Consider the following 19,633-nt stretch of genomic DNA (forward strand, 5'->3'; position numbering starts at 1 on the left):
GATGCCAGAGTTTCTTGATGGCTGGGAGTTATGCAGTCTAAACAAAGTCTTCTGCTAAAGGTGTGTGATTTTCCTCCAACATTTTTGATTTTGCTATAGTGCCACTTATGTTTGCCAGCCCCAACAAGGCTGTAGGATACAATGAAGTCACTAGTACAGGCACCAACTAAGAGAACATACAACTTCAAAATAAATCCGTTTTTGAGCTTCTTGGAGGCTTCTGGCTGGCTCAGGGTAGAAACAGGATGCTGGATTAGATGAGATCCAAAAAGCTGGTTGTTACAATTTCAAGCAACTTATTTAAATGGGGGAGGATGTCAGAGATGGGTAATAGCAGTGAACAAAGGGGGCTGATGGTGAATAGTGGAGCACAGCAGCCTTGGTCTGCAAGTGACTTGCGTAGGTTTGTTGCCAGAAGCTTGGGAGGGGACGATTCTGCAGAGCTGATTTGTCTTCTGTTCAACACTGTTTGCACATGTGGCATACATGTGATCTGGGGTGCATAGGTTAATCTTGTATGGGGACTACTGGTTTGACATAATTCCTTTGAACTGAGAGTTGGCCGAGTTAACCTTTAGCCCCCTTCCTATTCTAATATGTTAGGATTACTCTCCTGCAAGTATGAAAACTTTAAATGGAACAGCAGCAACAAAACCGTGAGTTTCTTGAGATGCCAGCCAGTGACAACTGCTATTCTGAGTTTTGGCAGTAATGGGAACATGCCATTAAGTATCAAATCAGCGAACAGTTACAACTAAACCACTGTTTAAATCTACATCTTGAGTATAATATCCCAGAGTGATACCCAATCTCCAAGGGGCTTTACTTGTGTGTACGTTTTTGGTTTGGTTTTTAGTTTAAAAATTCTAGCTCTAGAGATTGGAAAAATACACTTGAAAAACCTGAGCTGCCTCAACATACAAAACTCCAGTGACATCAGTGGCACTCAATTCCAATTAAACGTGTGCTTAAGGGTGGAATGTGGAGCACATAGTTAAGGGCTAGATACTGCAGTCATGTGCACAAAGATTAGGAATTTCCACTGCACAGCAAGATTTACTTCTGAGTAGAGCAGACTAACAGGCCCGGACTGTGCATCCAACTATTTTCTATGGAATTTTAATACCTAAAATTGGTTTTAATTGTGCACAAAGCCAGACTCGTTTTTTAAAATAGAAGAGTTGGTTCTTATATGCTGCTTTTCTCTATCCAAAGGAGTCTCAAAGTGGCTTACAATTGCCTTCCCTTCTTCTCCTCACAACAGGCACCCTGTGAGGTAGGTGAGGCTGAGAGATCCCCAATATTACTGCTTGGTCAGAACAGCTTTATCAGCACCATGGCGAGGCCAAGGTCACCTAGCTGGCTGCATGTGGGGGAGCGCAAAATTGAACCCAGCTCATCAGATTAGAAGTCCACACTCTGAACCACTACACCAAGCTGGCTCTCTTTGAAGGTAACATTTTCACTACCGAATCACAGGGCATACTAAGTATCTACTAGGTACAATTTAAATGTATAATTTAATGCAATGCTACCTTACCAGTAAGAGGTGAATACAATATCCTTTTTGCCTGGAGGTAAAAGGGAGAACACACTTGTTTTACAATACATGGTATTTTAAAATATATGGCAGTCCTTGCTAAATTTAATATCAACAGCTATCTATTCATTTTTAAAACCAAGACTGCATTCTTAATTCTACATTTAACTATTCCAAATTTGCTACTAGGTCAAATAGATGCTTATCCCTAGAAGCATTTAATTGCTTCTGCTACCTCATTCCTTCAGCCAAACAAAACAAAGATACAAAATCTCTCTGTACACTTTGACAGACAAATCTAAAACCTGGCTGTAGAGGTGCTTAACAATAGTGGGGAAACATTATGAAAATCTTTGCTTGCAAGCCATAAACTGGCTCAACGCCAGACCGGCAAACTGCATCTGCTTTCCATTTTTAGATAGGGCCACATTTATACACCTTTGAGCCTCAAACCTGAAGAAAGATGCAAGGTACACAGTCACCTCTAATTTCGCTAGGTCAGGGACTTTCCTTAAAAGAGGTTACGAATCTCCCTTATCTTTAAACAATGTTATTTGTTTTCATCTGGCCCCTTCTTCTTATCGGGCCTCGGCCATCTCTGCACATTAACAGAGTGAAAAATCACTCTAGATGGATTTCCTATAGGCATTCAAAGAAATCCAAAAACAAGCATCAGTTCCTGGCCAATTGCCTCTTCTTCAAATGTTGTACAATTCTTTGCACTCTTTGATCAGTATCATCACACGTTTATTTCTAGTAGAAAAGCAGAAACAACCTTTTGAGTCACTTCAGCAATAAACCTTCCTTGGGGAAACTTTAGTCATGTTAGGTGCTCTGGGTTTGTGAGTTTTTCTTCTCCCTGTTGCTAGAGGCCCAGTCTCTGGTCAGAGGGCTTTCCTTATTATTATTATATATAATAATAATATATATAATAATATATATATATAATATATAATATATATATATATATAATATATTTATATATATATAATTATTATTATTATTATTATTATTATTATTATTATTATTATTATTATTATACTCGGGGGCTCCTTTAACTCCCTTCCATCTCATGGATGGGCTTGGGACCATTTTGCTTTCATTCCACAACCTCAATAACACTGTGACCGCATACAAAAAACACAAGTTCCTCAGTCTATAGACAATAAAAGAACCATGAAGACTCATGATATATACAGGAGTGGGGAAGAGCAGCAGGAAAAAGGCAGCTCTCCTTCCCACCCTTTCTCATCTCCTTGGCTTTACTCCCCGCACTTGCTATCTCTGCTAATTGTTCCCATGAACAACTTACACAGCTGGTGGTACCTCAAGTTGTTTTGCTGCCTCAGGCTGCCACCCGCCACCTCCTCACATGCCTCACCACCACCACCACCACCACCACCACCACCACCACCACCCACTTTATCATTTTCTCTAGGAATGCTGCAGCTGGACAGGGCTTCTTGAACTCTCACAAGATTAGATTCAAATGGGTAGCCGTGTTGGTCTGAAGTAGCACAATAAAATCAGAGCCCAGTAGCACCTTTAAGAAGATTGTTGGTCTCACGCCCTGAATAAATCTTTGTTGGTCTTAAAGATGCTACTGGACTCTGATTTCATTGTCTCACAAGATTACTTCCTCTCCCAAGAGAGTTCAGACACCATATTGCTTATCCTGGTAACAGACAACCAGAAATGGTGCCCAAGTTCTTCTGAGAAGGACTCTTGTGAGAGTTTGGGAAATGAGCTTCATAGTTCAGTACGTGGCTTTCAAAGAGGCCCAGAGAATGTGGTGAAGGGAGGAGGATTATTTCCTCTGGCTCCCAGGCAGGGGCAACAGGCTAGCCTGGCTGCTGATGGAATGGAGAGTTGTCACACACACCCCCTTCAGCCAAACCCACTCTCCACGCTTGAGAGCACTTTCCATGGGCTCTGCGGTCACCAGCTCAAAAAGCCAGGACCTCAGTCAGACCAGAAGACTCTTAGACTAAAGAGCAAGGAGTAGCAGCACAAGCTGGGCGCCTCTGCAAGCCATCTCGAAAAGACAGCAGGCAGACAGCCAAAGCAGTTGCTCAGCCACATATGCTCACTGAGTGGCCTTGGGCCAGTCACAGTTTCTCGGTGGGCCTCACTACTCAGGACAAAGTCCTTGCATCATCCACCAACAAACACAAGGACTTTGTCATGTGTAGAGAGGCCCTCATGGCCTATTGTTAACCCACAGGGTTGTTGTGGAGATAAAACAGGAGGATTACATTTGCCATCCTGCATTCCATGGAAGAAGGGAATAAAAATATGAATAAGTAATACCTAGTACCTGCATCATGCTTAAAAGATTTCAAAGCATACAGCATATACATTTTCGGTGATGCTGAAATGGGGAGAGGAGGGGTTAGGATGAGCAAGCACCCTCCCTCCCACCCCTACTAGCCTTTGTATGGATTTCAGCAATAGCTTTAGTGGGAGCCCTAGCGGCCACCATACATTCCAGTAGCGAACAACAGATGAGGAGGGGGACTTCCACCTCTGGCATACTAGCCATTCTCAATTGTCACATCTTCGGATTTCTACCTTGTGTCCCAGGGGACACAATCCTCATTAGTCAGTGCATTTCCCATTAATGTGGGTACAGCATATTGCAGGCACAAATTCATGCATACTGAACCTGGGAAATATGCCCTTTGCCCCATTTGCATAAAACGGCAATTGTGTGTATTGAGTGGATTATGCATAGCACACTGTTCTGCTATGTCAGGTAGGAACACTCAAATCACAAGGACTGAAAGGGGCCTGTTGCTCTGATACTCTGCTAGAACCTCTATGACTAGTTTGAGAACAGTTCACATAAACTGCACATTCTCCAGTGGCTGATCCTTAACTGTAATTTCCCAAGTGTCATTCACCTTAGAAGCTCTGAAGGGCTTTATACCGAGTCTGGCCATTAGTCCATCGGGGTTGATACTGTTTGCTCTGATTGGGAGTGGCTCTCCGGCAGTATGACCTACTACCATTACAGCTTTTCAGTTGGAGATCGCAAGGATTGGACCTGGGAATTCTTTACGGAAAACAGATGCTCTACACCAAGGGCAGTCGAATTGCAGCCCTCCAGATGTCCATGGACTACAATTCCCATGAGCCCCTGGGCGGGCCATTCCTGGGTGAGGGCAATGAGATAGTGGGTGACTTGTCAGTTTGGGTTTTATGAGCGAATGCTGGCAGAGGATCATGGGAATTGTAATCCATGGATATCTGGAGGGCCGCAGGTTGACCACTCCTGCTCTACAGGAAAGGACAACCCCACTTCAACATGGATGAAAGCCAAGGCAAATGGACAGCGTGAATTTTGTGCTGCGGAAGTTGCCTCATTGGCAGCATGGAAGCAATAGCAGGGGCTCGACCGTTTTGCAGAGATGCATGACGAAGTCTTTGCAACAGAATATGCTGCTCGATAGCTTAAGTTAGTGAAGAAAATGTAATGACCACACCGAAATCTAATTACATGCCCACAGGTTTCACTCTCATTAATGTTACTGCAAAGATCTTCTCTAAAACCTGGATAGAACTATTGCCAGCTGCATTTTTCTGTTGAGTCATCAGAATCTAACTTGCTCTGTTTCAGTTTTATTTTTTGCAACTAGTCAGAATGGAACATTAGTCATATTTCTATTAGTCTACCACCAAAAACAATAATTTCAGCACATTTCTACAATGGCTTTACTACCACTGGGACAATGTTTGGAGTCACAGTGGGGCCAAGGAGTGGCCTACGAATCATTTGTGATGACCTCTTATTGTTTTTTAGAAAACTACAGAGGGAGCTAAATGACTGTGGCTTGTAGATTTCACTCAGGTTCCTGAGGTTGCTTCTCATGCCCAAATGAGCACAAACACATCTCTTTAATATCTGTAGGATTTCATTCTGCATTAGGTAAGCTCAATGAAACTCCACACTTCTACTGCCTACTGAAAGAAGGTTCCAAAGGTACTTAAACAAAACTGCTAAGAAAACTCTTGCCCCTTACCCATGTTTTCTAACCTGCTACAGTGACTATGAAATAGACCTCAAAAGTGCATTTTAGATAGGCAGCATCTCCTCATGAGAATTTTTTTTTTTTTTTTGGGGGGGGTTTAAAGCATTAGGAACTATACACTTACAAAAGACTGGGGAAAACCTACCCCCCCCCAAATCTGTTAAAGAAAACCTCCGTAAACTTTTGTAACAATTGGGGAGGGGGTTAAATCCCCCCCCGGGATTTGTGGGCACACATGGTAGACATTTAAGGTAGCTGCCACTACCTTAACGAGATAGGCAGTGACGGGGCTACAGTAAGCCAGGGGAGGAGCAGGAGCAGCAGCTGTACTGAATATGGGGCTCCCCTTGTCAGCTGCCACCAACCCTGAAGTGATGCTGCAGGAGTGGCCTGGAAGAAGATAGGAGGGCTGAGAGACTTGGGAGTGTCATTAACACCAAGTTGTTGCTGAAGTAGACACCAGCGGTGGAGCGACAGACACACCAGTGGGGTGGCACTGAGTGAGCAAGCAAGCAGGGCAGCACTGGAATTTCCCCTCCTCCACAAGTTTCTTGCAGTTCCTCTAAATTGTAATATATAAATAGGATTTGGAAATTACTAGACTATTATGCCATATTCTTTTATAACTTTTTAAATTGTACAACAATTTTTAGTATTTATAACCTGCATTCTCAACATGTAGTGACTTATGAGGCAGTTCACAGACAAAATTAAACACAGATAAATATTTTTATAAGTAAGAATCAGGGAATAGGGTTATGTACACAATCAAGCAAAGTTGAGCTCCTCTCAGATTCTTTCTAGCATTTCTCCATGGAAGGAATTGCTAATGCAATCACCATTTCCCCCAGCATTAATTTGGACTAAAAACATGGTTTTTAATACTACTGGATATGGATTTCTCCATCTTCTTTACCAGAACTCCATTTATAGTTCCTTATTCAGATTCAGAGCATCATCCTAAACCCTTGACAGTGAAGCAGGACATCTTTTTTTCTTTTTAACCAAAATGCTGAAACTTTTAGTGGATTCTTCTTAGTATAGTTAATTTAACTGGCTCCTGTACTGTCATGATCAACTTTCTAAATTTGCATTTAGAAAATACATAGCATTCAACAGGGAAGCCTATCTGGTGTCTTAACTGAAAGGTGCATATATCCAAAACACAAAGGCTGAACAGTGTAATAAGCATCCAATCATAATAATTATCCATGAACCATCTTGTTTGCCTTCTTTCACTGGTTTTCGTACTGCAAAACAAAGACAATGTTGTTTCTATGGAGCTTTCTGGAAAAAATTACCAAGACTAATGAGGGATGTCTCAATCATCCACTGCAACAAGACCAAGAGGACTATCTATAAAAGATACCTGCTTATTTGAAGCTGAATTATCCCCCCCCCCACCCAGTTGAGGTAGGAAAAATTCATAGAAGAGAGTCCCACTGAAAATTAATGAGGCAGACATCATGCTGCAAAGGAATGCATTAACACTGGGGAAATGAATAAATAGATGCTACATGAGGAATGGGGGAGAAGACTAAAATAGAATCTGATTGTGTTAATAAGCTCAGAGGTTGTCAATTTCTCAATGTGCACAACCTATCAAACATAAATTATTGTCCCATGACCAATTTCATTTCAGCAGGGCCTTAGCAAAAGGACGACATTGGGGGAGGGGGAATAGTTATTTTTTAAAATCCTGCTTTACTGAACAATACAGCCCAGCTGATGTATAGCAACTTTATGTATAGAGCAAAGGTAGGTCACCTTTTCAGCAAAAGTGCTGGGGTGAAAAAACCCTCATGTGTACTTGTGAAGATGTTAACATGGTATCAACTAGAAGGAGGAGAAGAGCTACACTTGGACCATTTCTGCACAAGGGATTTGCCATGGCTCAGTGCTTGCCTAGTCCCATAGCAAGTTCCCATTTCATCATGACATCAATGCCAGTTTGTGGTGATTCCAGGGCTGTTGAGATTCTGGCCATCAGTTGCCCCACAACAAAGGGACGCAGAAAAATGTACAGCCCCTTTTTTGCCATGGTGAACATCGTGCGTACATTACCCGGTGTCTGAGTCTGGACTGGTGTTCCTGGATCCGGATCTTAATCGGACAACTACTAATACCAATGCACAGTTTTGCACACGGACATTGAATACAGTATATTACATCAACAACCCCCTTGGGGTGAATATCTTTAATGTTGTTTCCCACATCTGTCATTCTCAAGCAAGGGTGAGGTGGCCAATTGGTTTAGTGTGCGTGATTAAGCCACTGCCCCTCTCTCCAGAATATTCATCTCTTTGCTGTTCTCTCCCACATTTTTGGGTTGGGGGATCAACAATCTAAACCCCTGGTCCGGGTTGTGTGTGAAACAAATGTGGCAAAAGCCCCAATCTCTTTAAATCATGTTGTGGCAGTTTTGCGTTACAATGCAATTTTGGTACAGTTTTTGTAAAAAATTAATATTCCGAGGAGGGGTGCAGAAAGATGGTGCTGGAAGTGGAATGGGCATTGACACCATGTGACATTGACTGGTTGGAAAGGCTAAATAGAAAAAAAACCCCGGTGGGAATTCCTGACTTCCAGTCTACGGCTGCCACATGTGGTAGCAAGACAGGGGGATAAAATCCGTGTGGTAGCAGAAAGCATCTCAGCAACGAGACACAGATAAAATTCCAGGTGACAGTGTGGCTTAATGACCCTCGTGTGGAAAAACCCTTGGCCAAACACATTAGGTTCAAGCTAAATCCTAGAAACACTGGCAGGATCTCAGAAGCTCATCTTGGGTCCAATGGGCAACTAGCCAGTTTCAGCAAAGGCTATCTGAGGTAAGTAGCCCCTTTAAGACCAACAAAGATTTATTTAAGGCATGAGCTTTCGAGTGCACTTGAAAGCTCATGCCTTGAATAAATCTCCCTGTCATGCAAGAAGATCATAGTCTGACGAAGGGTGCTTGCACTCAAAAGCTCACGCCTTGAATAAATCTTTGTTGGTCTTAAAGGTGCTACTGGACTCTGGTTTTATTGTGCTACTTCAGACCAACACGGCTACTCATTTCAATCTATCTGAGGTAAGTCATCCCCACTGCCTTCTCCCACACTGCCAGCCCTGTTAGCACTGCTGATGCCTCAGCAGATCACAGTACTGTAGGTGGGAAACTGGCCCTGTGTGCAGAACCAAACAGTTTTGGCATTTCTCCGTTTGGTACATATGCCGGGGCTTCCCTAACACTGTTCTGCAACATTTACAGATAACAAAAAGACCTCTTGTATTCTTCTCCACAGATTTCCACTTACATTAGAACCAATCCAGTTCCAATCACACTATCTCATCGTCAAGTAAAAGAAAGGTAGTCATGTAGTTAGCTCATCTGAAGTGGGAATACTTGTGTTTTGTCACTTTTCTTAAGTCAAGCGAGATGTAATTATACGGGGAGAGCACCGTCTTTGAAGAACTATTAGCACAATCCCATATGCACCAACATTTCATAGGAGAAAATGAAGACACTTGTAACACTCCCTGATTTGTTCTTCAACATGTTATCACAGCGTACCTCAGCAATCTCAGGATGTGAAATGCAAGGCTGTGAGTGATCATGCATATGCATTCACCTAAAGGTGCTCCAGAGGCAAGGTATATCTATACCTCCTTTCATTCAGATTTTCCCTCGACAGTTCATACTGAAGGAACTGAATGCTGAACAATAAAACCAACTCAAAGAGCTAAAAAAACATGGACAGCAGTTGACCAAGAAAAAGTACTAGAAAACAGGGACTGTATCTGATGAACAGAGCTAAAGCACACACGGTCCTGTCCCACCTTTGGAACCTGCAGCAGGGGCCTCCCTCACAGTCATCCCTTTCCAAAGCTTTTTTTATTTTTAAACCACCTCTGTCATTCTTCATTTTAGGACACCGAACACGCTAAGCCAACAGAGCCCTGTTTTCAGAAGGAACATGTTTTTATTTCAGAAGACCCAGATGGTTATGTATAGTCAAAAATGGTTACAAAATGCGCAGCTATTTATGAAAGCATACACTTAGTTGGTGCACTCTGGAAAACAAATGATGGAAGAGTAAAGGACAGACATAAAATAGGGAAATGGGAATAGTGTATTCACCTCCTAATATTTTCTTGAACCTGATACCATGTTTCCCTCCACACAACGAACAGGTAGCTTACAGTTCTTATTTGGGGGGAAAGAGACCCTTATCCAAGCATGATATCCCTCCGTTGCATGGTATAGTTCTCTAAGCTGATTATGCTCCTGCATTAATGATTAACTGACTTTTCAAACAATGATGTACGGCCTTGAGTGCATACTGTGCAGCTACGGTTGCAATTATGTTAAGAGAACAGTAGCAAGCCAATGGATAATTCACCCACTTTGCACCCTTTTCAGCACTATGGGGTTAAATCTTATCACTGGCAGTCTTCAAGCAAAAGTTGGATACACACTTTTCTTGGATGCTTTAGGATGCTTTGGGCTTATCCTGCGTTGAGCAGGGGGTTGGACTAGATGGCCTGCATGGCCCCTTCCAACTCTATGATTCTATGATTCTACCCCCCCCCCCATAGTATTCAACCTCTGTGCAAAGCCCTTAGGAGAAATCCCTTTGGAAATTGAGGCCATTAATATTCTGATGTCACCCAACAAACAAACTGAGCCCTAACAAATCAGAGTAATGTAACTACAAAGCCTGAAGAAAGTCACGCTTTCGACTTTTAATGGGATTCAGCTGACTCTTGCCGAGAGTTATACTAGACCCAGCATTACTGTTGGAGAAGCAAGTTTACAGAAGATGGCTCTCTACCAGGACTTACCTGACCCGGCAACATGGATCTAGGCCATTGTAACGCTGAGACTAGACTACAGTACTGCGCTCTATCTAGGTTTCCCTTTTGAAATCAGCTCAGAGATCTCAATTGGTGCCATTCAATTATTATTGGGAGCTGGGCAGAGCCTGCATTTTATACACATTCTACAGTCCCTGCATTGGCTGCTCCTAAGCTTAACTCAAGTTAAAGAAAGACCTTTATGGCCTTGTACTCTTATATCTGCAAGACCACTTCTCCAACCATGCCCCTCCACAACAACTTAACTCATCTGAGTCTTCTGCAGATGCCACCCTGAAGATGGGCAACATAAACAACTCTCCATAGATATGCCTTCTCTGTATTGATCCCCTTTCTTCTACTACTTTTTATCCTTTGGCTGGCAATAAGTGGAGCAGGTTGTCCTTTCAGCTAATACGCTGCTGTAGGTGCCGCTGGATCTTCTGCCTTGTTTATAATACATTTCCACTCTTGGTAATTGGTGGCAGTTGTTTTAGCCATGTGGATAGTCAATTGCTGATTTCTAAGGTCTTCCTTGATCTGTTTAAGCCATGTTTTCTTTGGTGCCGGTCACTGGATCTTCCATTCAGTTGGTCATTCTCGCCAGAGGAGTTTATGAGGCAGTCTGCTGGTGTTCATTCTGCAGACATGGCCAAACCATTGCAGTCTGTGCTTTTTCATTGATCCCCACTCTCTGGAATGGCTGTTATGAGATCAGGTTTTTACATGCCTAGCATACTATGTAAAATAGAATTGTTCAGGAAGCAATTTTATGTTGTAACAGATAGTCCCAAGGAAATACACTGGGTTTCTACTTATATAATACCATGCATTATTTAATATGTCATGCTTTATTCAGATGACATCTTTGTTGCAAATTTCAGCAATCCTAGTACTATCACATTGTTTATTAGATATATCATCCGTTTGTAGAGAAGGCTTATTCAAAAAAATATCCATCTGTGATTGTTTATGCATCTGCCAGGATGGGAACATTAAGACATCTGAACACGTATTACTCCAATGTAGGTTATACAATCAATTCAGGAAAGAACTTATACCATCCCTACAGAATAAGTCCAACTCAGAGGAGATCAAAGACACGTTGTCAGACAAAAGCACAGAAATAACTTCTGTTGTGGCCAGATTTGCTTGGAGAGCGATCAAAACAAGGAAGAGCTGGGTGGATTCAGAGCAACTTAGGTAGAGATAGTCTTAATTGCTTGAGATAATGCTTGTGAGTTTTAAAATTAGAATGTTGATTCTTATAGCTGGAATGTTTTCAAATTTTATACTATTTTCATTATCAATGATTCTTTTACGTACTTTGTAAATGCCAGATGTTTTTATGTACTTTGTAATTTGATTACTGGTCTAGTACCATAATAATAATAATAATAATAATAATAATAATAATAATAATAATAATAATAATAATAATAATAATAATAATAATAATAATGGATATATCATCCTACTGATTTCATTGATTTGTAATCCATCTTGAATCTCAGTGAGAAAGACTGATCAATGAGAAAGACAAACTATAAATAACATAGAATAAAGATGCTACCAGAAATTTTACCTGAAAACACACACATGCTGTCCCTTCCAAAGTGAATTGCTATGCTTAAATTGCCCCACCCATATTATACACCTTTTAGCATATCTTACGACATTTCAAAGAACTTATACAATAAATCAAGCTCAACAAGTCCAACAGCTTATGTGAGTAGATCAGCCTTTAGAACTCTTTTACCATTGAGAAACCCCTGAAACATTCTTCAGGCATTGAAAAACCCCAGAAGTGGTGTGATCATACAGAATATGGTTGGGAAGCAGAGCTGTGTACACGCCCACCTGGGGACCCTCCCAACCCCAGGCCCATCATTGGTCATTTGGTATGTGGGGGGAGATCAATATAATACTATCCCTCCCCCCTCCCTTTGTTCCTGTACACAGTATTAGGCAGCATCAGGAACCTACGTTGCCGATCAATATTATCATGGGTACCAGCCTAATGGCCCAATGCATGAGTAGAGGTTGATAGTATATTGTGTATTCTGCCAATTTTATGATGCTGGGGATTGTTTTTAGGATTATTGAGGATTGTTTTAGGATATGTTTTATGATGTGCCTTGTTGTACATTGTTTTATCCTTCATGTGAACCGCCACGAGCGGCAGCATACAAGTCTAAAAATAAATTAAATAAATAAATATATGGTTATATCACTTGATAAATGTTTAATAAATTTTAAAAATATATAAAATATTAATTAACTCCCACCCATTCGGGAAAGCCTTCCAGGGTCGTCAAGAAACCCTAGGTGAGAAAGCCTGGAGTAGATAAATGCACCTGCATTTCTCTACATGGATGTCTGAGTTGAACCCTATAAACTCTGCTAAATAGCAGGGGTGGGTGGAATCATAATAAGGGAAAACATCAAAAGTTTCATCACTCTTGTCTATTTTACAGAGTGTTCCATTGCCTGATATTCACCTCCAAATCAGAACTGTATTTCTCAGGGTCAACCCAGATGTGATGTCAGAAGATCCCTGTCCAGAGTAAACAGCTGTGGGAAGCCTTTCCCAGTACTGTTTTTCTCAACCCCAGTTAACCTCCTGTACAGGTGCCTTTATAGCCCCAACTCACCCCTGCTCAACAGGGCAAACAGCAGCCTAGCAAGAGTACATCTCTATCCCCCTTCCTAAAGGAGCCCTGATTGATATGAGCCTGCACATTTTGCTACTGCTATTTACATTTTAAAACAAATCATTCACAGTTCTCTCAGTAATGCATGCAGTTTGGTCCTTCTTGTGTTGCAGGCATCTGTCAGTGTCACATGCACTGGAAGAATGTCAAGGGCGTGGCATCCAACAGGTACAGGTAAGTCCACATTACACCCGAGGCACGTGGAAAAACTGGATGAAGCAGAAATTGTCATCCACATTTTGCCTATTTCATACCTAATATCCTGTTCTTTTTCCTCATCCTTTCTCATTCAGCAATGTTGCTTCCCCTGACTCAGCATCAACGTGCTACCTCAATAGTTCCTCACCACAACCCAAGTAATCTTTTTCCTATGATTCAACTCTTCTCCACCAGTCTTTTTCAACTGCAATACAACAATTGTGTTATTCTTTCTTACTATCTCTTCCCTGGGCACCAAACCATGCATTATTACGTTACCTCTGTTTTGTGGGGCCAAAATGATCACAGAACTTGGAGATCTAGGATATGCATGTACTTAAAAGCAGCACCCAGGAATGGAAAAAAAAAGGATTCCAGTTCTTGTGGTTGTACAGAAAATGTGCATATTGTTTCTGCTTTAACAGAGGATCAGGGGTACGCTCCTCTGTGCTGGATCCTTCTCCACAGCTCTTTATCCTGTGCTCCCACAGGCATCTCTCGCCTGACCTCCCTCATTCTTATACCAAATTCCAAAACCCTACAATTGGAATAAATGATGCACATTTAGCATGTATCATTTCGTTCTCTTGCAGCAGGCAATGGGATTCAGAAAAATCCTGTTTTTCAAGCTGCTTCCATCTCTCTGCCATGCATCTGAACATCTTCAAAATTTAACTCTGCTGGAAGGCAGGGTAGGCAGCAGCGACACTGAGTTGGTAAAACTCCCATGTGGCAAAGCTTTCATGTGGTTGTTTTTCACATGAGGAAATGGTGTAAAAAAATTCAGAAGTTACCATATCTGAGAAAATGCCTAAAACCTGGAAATCATATCCCCCTCCCCACATAATCACCAAAGTCATTCCAGTCCAATCCTGTAGTTCTGGGGAGGAAAAAGTAAGTGTGAACCCCTTATTTCACCTAACAAAAAATATAGCTGTCCCCCTTTCAGGATGGAAACCCTATTAAATTCACAAGGGTGTAAAGTAATTGAGCAGCTACCAGCCAGGACACTTCTAAACATGACATGGGAAAATCAAGGGATGAGTTTTCTCCATTATCTGAGTATTTCAGGATCATTTCAGGAAAGTCAAACACAGTCAACAAATAATTCAGAAGTCTACAATCTCTCTCCTTTTTGCACACAACACAAAATACAATGGGGACTAAAAATAAACAGGTCCACACACTCGAGAGCCACTTGTAAGTAAGCAGCACGGATTCTGTTTACTTTGTTGTCACAAAACTAGGGCAATCTTGCTCTCAATTAACTGCTTGGTGTGAAGGACTCTGAAAAGGCGAGTTACCAGGAGGAAATGAAAAATGCCAAGTTCTAACTTTCACAACACATTGCAGCTCTTTCTTTCCTGATCAAAGACTCATGTGAGCACCACTAATTTGCTAAGAAATTAAACATGAAAGGGGAATACAGTTCTGCAAGTCACTGAAGAACACTGTGGGCAGTTAATGATTAATTAGCATTATAATACGTGACAGGCTGATTGCACAGAAGAAGCTTGTTTTGATACTGGATTTGTTCACGAGAGGAAATCTTTATGCTGATGCCAGGATTGTTACAGGCGGTGTCAGAAGCTATCCCCTTGGGTTTGCTGGAGCTGGTGCCTGAATCAAGTGGACATGGACAAGCCAAGACAGCAGTTTTAGAGGCAATACCATTCAGAGACAACACCGTGACTAGTCCGGTTTGTCTGCTGATTCTGCAAGGATAAACCCACCAGAATGCACACAATGTAACACGCTGCAAACCACTAAAGCAGCAGTTATGAAATGGTGCAGCAATATTACTACAGAACCTGTTTCAGGCTGTTGAGGGGACTCTTAAAAGGTTTTGCACTTAGGTCAAAGTTGAAGGCAGGTAAGGAACTGAAATTTAAAAATCTTACTAGCAGTTCGCTTGCATGAAAAACCTGGGAAATGAATGGGAAGGCAGCACTTTATGAGCCTCAACAAAGGCTATGCTTTGTTCAAAGAATCACTTAGGCGGACCTTCAAGCAACTTCAATGGCTCATAAATTGTCACCATGTACTGACACCATACCATAAACTTACTTCCAGAGACAGGGCAATAATCCACTAAGCCTATCAGCCAGACTCCCAAGTTCACAGGTATGCATTAGGCAGCACAGATAACCATGGCTTAGGAAGCACACAGAAAACCAATAGAAAGCCTGAAAATTGAACTGATTCATGTTTTCTCTGTATTAACTGGGGGAGAAAGTGCTGTCAAGTCATAGCTGACTTACGGAGACACTTTAGAGGATTTTCAATGTAAGAGATGTTCAGAGATGTTTGCCATTTCCTGCCTCTGTACAGCAACTCTGAACTTCTTTGGTGGTTTGCCATCCAGGTACTCAGGGCCAAATATTAACCATTTCCCAAGATCTGACAAGATCAGGTTAGCCCTGGCTATCCAAGTTTGGGTACACCTGGTAGTGGAAAGTGTCATGAAGTCATAGCAACTTACAATGACTTCATAGGGCTTTCAAGGGGACAGATGAACAGCGGTGTTTTGTCGCTTCTGTAAAACAACCCTGGACTTCTTTTGTGGTCTCTCATCCAGGGCTGACCCTCCTTAGCTTCTTTGACAAAATTAAGCTAGCTGGGGTCATCCAGGTCAGGGCTATATTAGCTACTCTCCCTCTTTCTATGAACTATACAATAATGTTAAGAGAGAGCCTTCTAGGCTATGAGAGACAGGCTACCAGGATGCTGGAGACAGGTTACTAGGATAGACAGATCATGGATCTGACATATGGAAGTTTTACATCCCTATCTTCAGCCTGGAATCAGTCATCTAGCAAAAGACTCAAGGAATCTGAAGCACTGAAGTTAGACAGCTACAAAATCCACCGAGACAGGAAAGCTGAATTTCCTACTGTTCCTTGGGTAGCCATTTTCCTCAACTGACTTCTCGCCTGGCAATGTAAAAATAAACAGAGCTTATCCTGTTGGCTTGCAGGAAAGACAAAGAACAGAACAATTGTCTCACCCTTTTCCAAATGTAGCTACAGTTCTTAGCTAGAGCTAACATTTATATACAGCACACGCTTATAGATACAGTGGCCAGCAAAAGGACAGCAATGACATAATGAAAGGTATGTCCTCCCAGAATACAACCACAATTATGGAAGCACATGAGCCAAATATGGAGTCATTATAAGAATTATGTTGTAATTCAGCAATAATGTGAACATATCCTTGGAATTCGGTTCCAGCCCTCCAAAATTCACAGCCCATCTGAAGAGGAAAAGATTTAAGTTCAACTAAAAAATTAGGAAGAGGTAAATTATATACAAGAGCCTCTTGTGGCGCAGAGTGGTAAGGCAGCAGAAATGCAGTCTGAATCTTTGCCCATAAGGCTGGGAGTTCAATCCCAGCAGCCGGCTCAGGGTTGACTCAGCCTTCCATCCTTCCGAGGTCGGTAAAATGAGTACCCAGCTTGCTGGGGGGTAAACGGTAATGACTGGGGAAGGCACTGGCAAACCACCCCGTATGGAGTCTGTCATGAAAACACTAGAGGGCGTCACCCCAGGGGTCAGACATGACCCGGTGCTTGCACAGAGGGATATCTTTACCTTACCTTTTAAATTATATACAACGTATGAAACCCTAGTCATTATACTGGGATTTACAGCAACCTAAAACAGGGTTATAAAGTTTAAAAAAATAATGGGAAGGACTGAACTACATCAACCCAAGTACTTCACATCACTCTTACCAGCAGTGTTCGATTAAAATGTCTAGTTAGGAGCCAAAACACATGATCCACACGTTTTCTTCTCAAGTTTTATTTTTGTTTCGCTGGGTGAATTGTTCAACTCTTCAAAATTTCACATGTAAGCTGCATTGTTCCACGCAAGGCCTACTCTAATGAAGAGACTGAATGCATTATGGACAAATTCCTAATAATCCAAACATGCAAGTTCTTGGAGGTTTACCATTGTACACAAGTGCAATATTTCAACAGGAAACTAACTTCAAGGCAAACCACACTGCTTGCCTCTGCATGGGAGATTTCTTGGGGGCAAGAGTCTGCTATGCCGGTCCACAAACAGTAATACAAACAGCAAACATGCGAAACAAATGGGGTCTTCGGTATGCACTCGCAATGAATGCACCACATGCAACAGTGCTCACCTTGGCGTAGCTGCAGGCTTCCAGTATTTGCAGAACAGGTATTGCCCATCAGCATTAACCATATGAGGAAGGTCCTGATATGGGACATTCTGGGGAGTCTTCCTTGGGGAACTTTCCTCTGGCATCCTGGAAGAGTGACCTGCAAAGTGGGGAAAGAAACCATACAGTCCTCTTTAGCAAAGAGGATGGGTAAGAATGCTGCCAAAGCATCTCCCAGTTGCTTTTCTTGAAGGGAAGCTAATCTGCAAATCAACAGATACTGCCCAAAAGAATCCCTTTCACTTTCCAAAGGTGCACAAACCTAGGCTGAATCTCATCTGGCTCATTCCAACTGCTTCGCAGATCGAAGACTCACATTTTTATTTATTTTTTATTTTTGCCTGGGGGGGAAAATGCTGAAAGGGTGTAGGGAGGCAACGGCACCCCATCCATTGCCTCATTACAGCTCATATTCCCCACCAGCAGCACCACACACATTCTCCCATCTGTGTTTATTTTCCATCAGTTTGGGGAAAGCGGATCTAAAGGGGGGGGGGGATTTTTAGCTGCAATCAAGTGCAAATTGTAAAGCTCCTGAATGGATACAAGAAACCAGCTGCATAAAAGATTCATCATCTCCCTTTTCAAAACAAAAATCTCCAGTGAACGGCACAAGAAGACACTGTGATGAGGTGACTGACACTGCCTTGTTGCTATGATCCTTTCTGACATCTGGGGGAATGGAGAGGCGCGGCGGGGGGGTGGGCAGCCACAGAGAAGAGAATGTCATAACAAACCTGATTTCATCCTGTGCACGCTTTTGCATTCCAAAGAGAAGCCGGCATTGCAAGTCAAATGCAATCAGAAAGGGCTCTGTGCATGTCGCCGCCGAGCCGCAGGAACCCCCAGCGCCCCGCTCCTGTCCAGCTCGATCCCTCGCGGTGGCAAAAGGCAGCTCTCGCTCAAGCCGCGGCCAGCAGCAGCGCGCCTTCCCACCCCTCCTCGCAAGCTCTTGTGCTCTTCAGGGGCTGGGCTGCCTGCGATGCGTTCTCGCTCTTGCTCTTCCTCCCCCCCCCCCAACCGCTCCTCTTTGTAATCTTCTCTGCCGAAAAGGAAAGCGTGCTTACATTTACCACTTCTGGTTAATTTTCTCACTCCTCCCCTTAAACAAATCGCGTGTGTGCGCCGGTGGAAGGCAAGCGGGGAGGGAGAAGAGGCGCGACGAAGAGTGGGAAGAGCAGCGGCCGGCTCCGGGGACTGCACGCGCGCGCCCGCCCGCCCGGGCAAAGCAACAGCAAAGGCACCTTGCGCCCAGGCGGCGGCGGCGGCGGCCCGTCCGCGGGGAAAGTTCCTGCACGGGACGGGCTGCGGGGAGGCCGGCAAACTTTCCTTCCTGCCACAGTCCAGGCGAAGTGGCGGGAGGGCACCGTCCCTGCGATCCCTCGCGCAGGAGAACACCTGAGGGCTCCGCCACCCACTCCTCAAAGAGACCTGCTCTGGCCTTGGAAATCCAGCCCTGGCAACCGAGACGCTTTTTTTTTTTTTTTTTAAGAATAAAATTGCACCCCCCCCCCCCGCCGCTTGAAACGTGCTTGTCCTGAAAGGGCAGGCAAGGTTATCCTGGCGGCGCAGCCCCAGGCGAGCAACAAGACTCACATGGCGCCGCGACCCCTAGAGAAGGGAGCGCGATCCACACTCAGTGGGAAGCCCGCGGCCTGCGGAATGGGGGAGGGAGAGGCAGCGTAGTTACCAGGTGCCGAGACGCGCTGCGCTTGCAATGCTGTTGCTGCGCGAAGCCGCTCGCTCTACTCACTCACAAACAAGCGTGATACAAAAGTGCCCGAGCCTTATGCTGCGGCGGAGGAAATAAAAGGCGAGTCGATGGCGCTGGGAGGGGCGGCCGCGGAGGCAGCTGGCGTCCTTCCCCCGCGCCCTGCAGAGCCCGCTTGTGGCCAAGCAGGATCTTGTGCGCTGGAGGGCAGATGGCTTTCCGCGCTGTGCCCGGGATCTCCCTGAGCCCCAAGTGATCAACCTGGCAATGGCGGCTCAATGGGACACGAGCTGCTCCTCTCCTTGGCAGAATATCACGCCTCCCCCACAGACCAGCAAGGCCAGAGCCCTCCGGCGTCTATGCTGCACACATTGCCCCATGGACATGAATCTCACAGCCCTGCCTT

General features: G+C 43.5%; 1 protein-coding gene across 3 annotated transcripts in view; it reads right to left on the minus strand.

The window, feature by feature from the left end:
• Positions 1-19,389, minus strand: part of MGLL (monoglyceride lipase) — a 99,876-nt gene extending 80,487 nt beyond the window's left edge. Inside the window, exons 1-2 of one of the 3 annotated variants that reach the window (XM_077325403.1) lie at positions 19,207-19,389; positions 17,478-17,616 (exon numbers count right to left, since the gene is read on the minus strand). In XM_077325403.1, coding sequence (XP_077181518.1) covers positions 17,478-17,602 — 125 coding nt within the window. In that variant the 5' untranslated portion in view covers positions 17,603-17,616; positions 19,207-19,389. Of the gene's footprint in view, positions 1-17,477; positions 17,617-18,253; positions 18,539-18,583; positions 18,925-19,206 lie in introns of those variants that run through there. The other 2 variants (XM_077325404.1, XM_077325402.1) reach the window with 2 other exon arrangements.
• Between the last annotated feature and the right edge of the window lie 244 nt (positions 19,390-19,633).

This window comes from Paroedura picta, chromosome 3, assembly GCF_049243985.1.
Source record: "Paroedura picta isolate Pp20150507F chromosome 3, Ppicta_v3.0, whole genome shotgun sequence".
Taxonomy (NCBI): Eukaryota; Metazoa; Chordata; class Lepidosauria; order Squamata; family Gekkonidae; genus Paroedura; species Paroedura picta.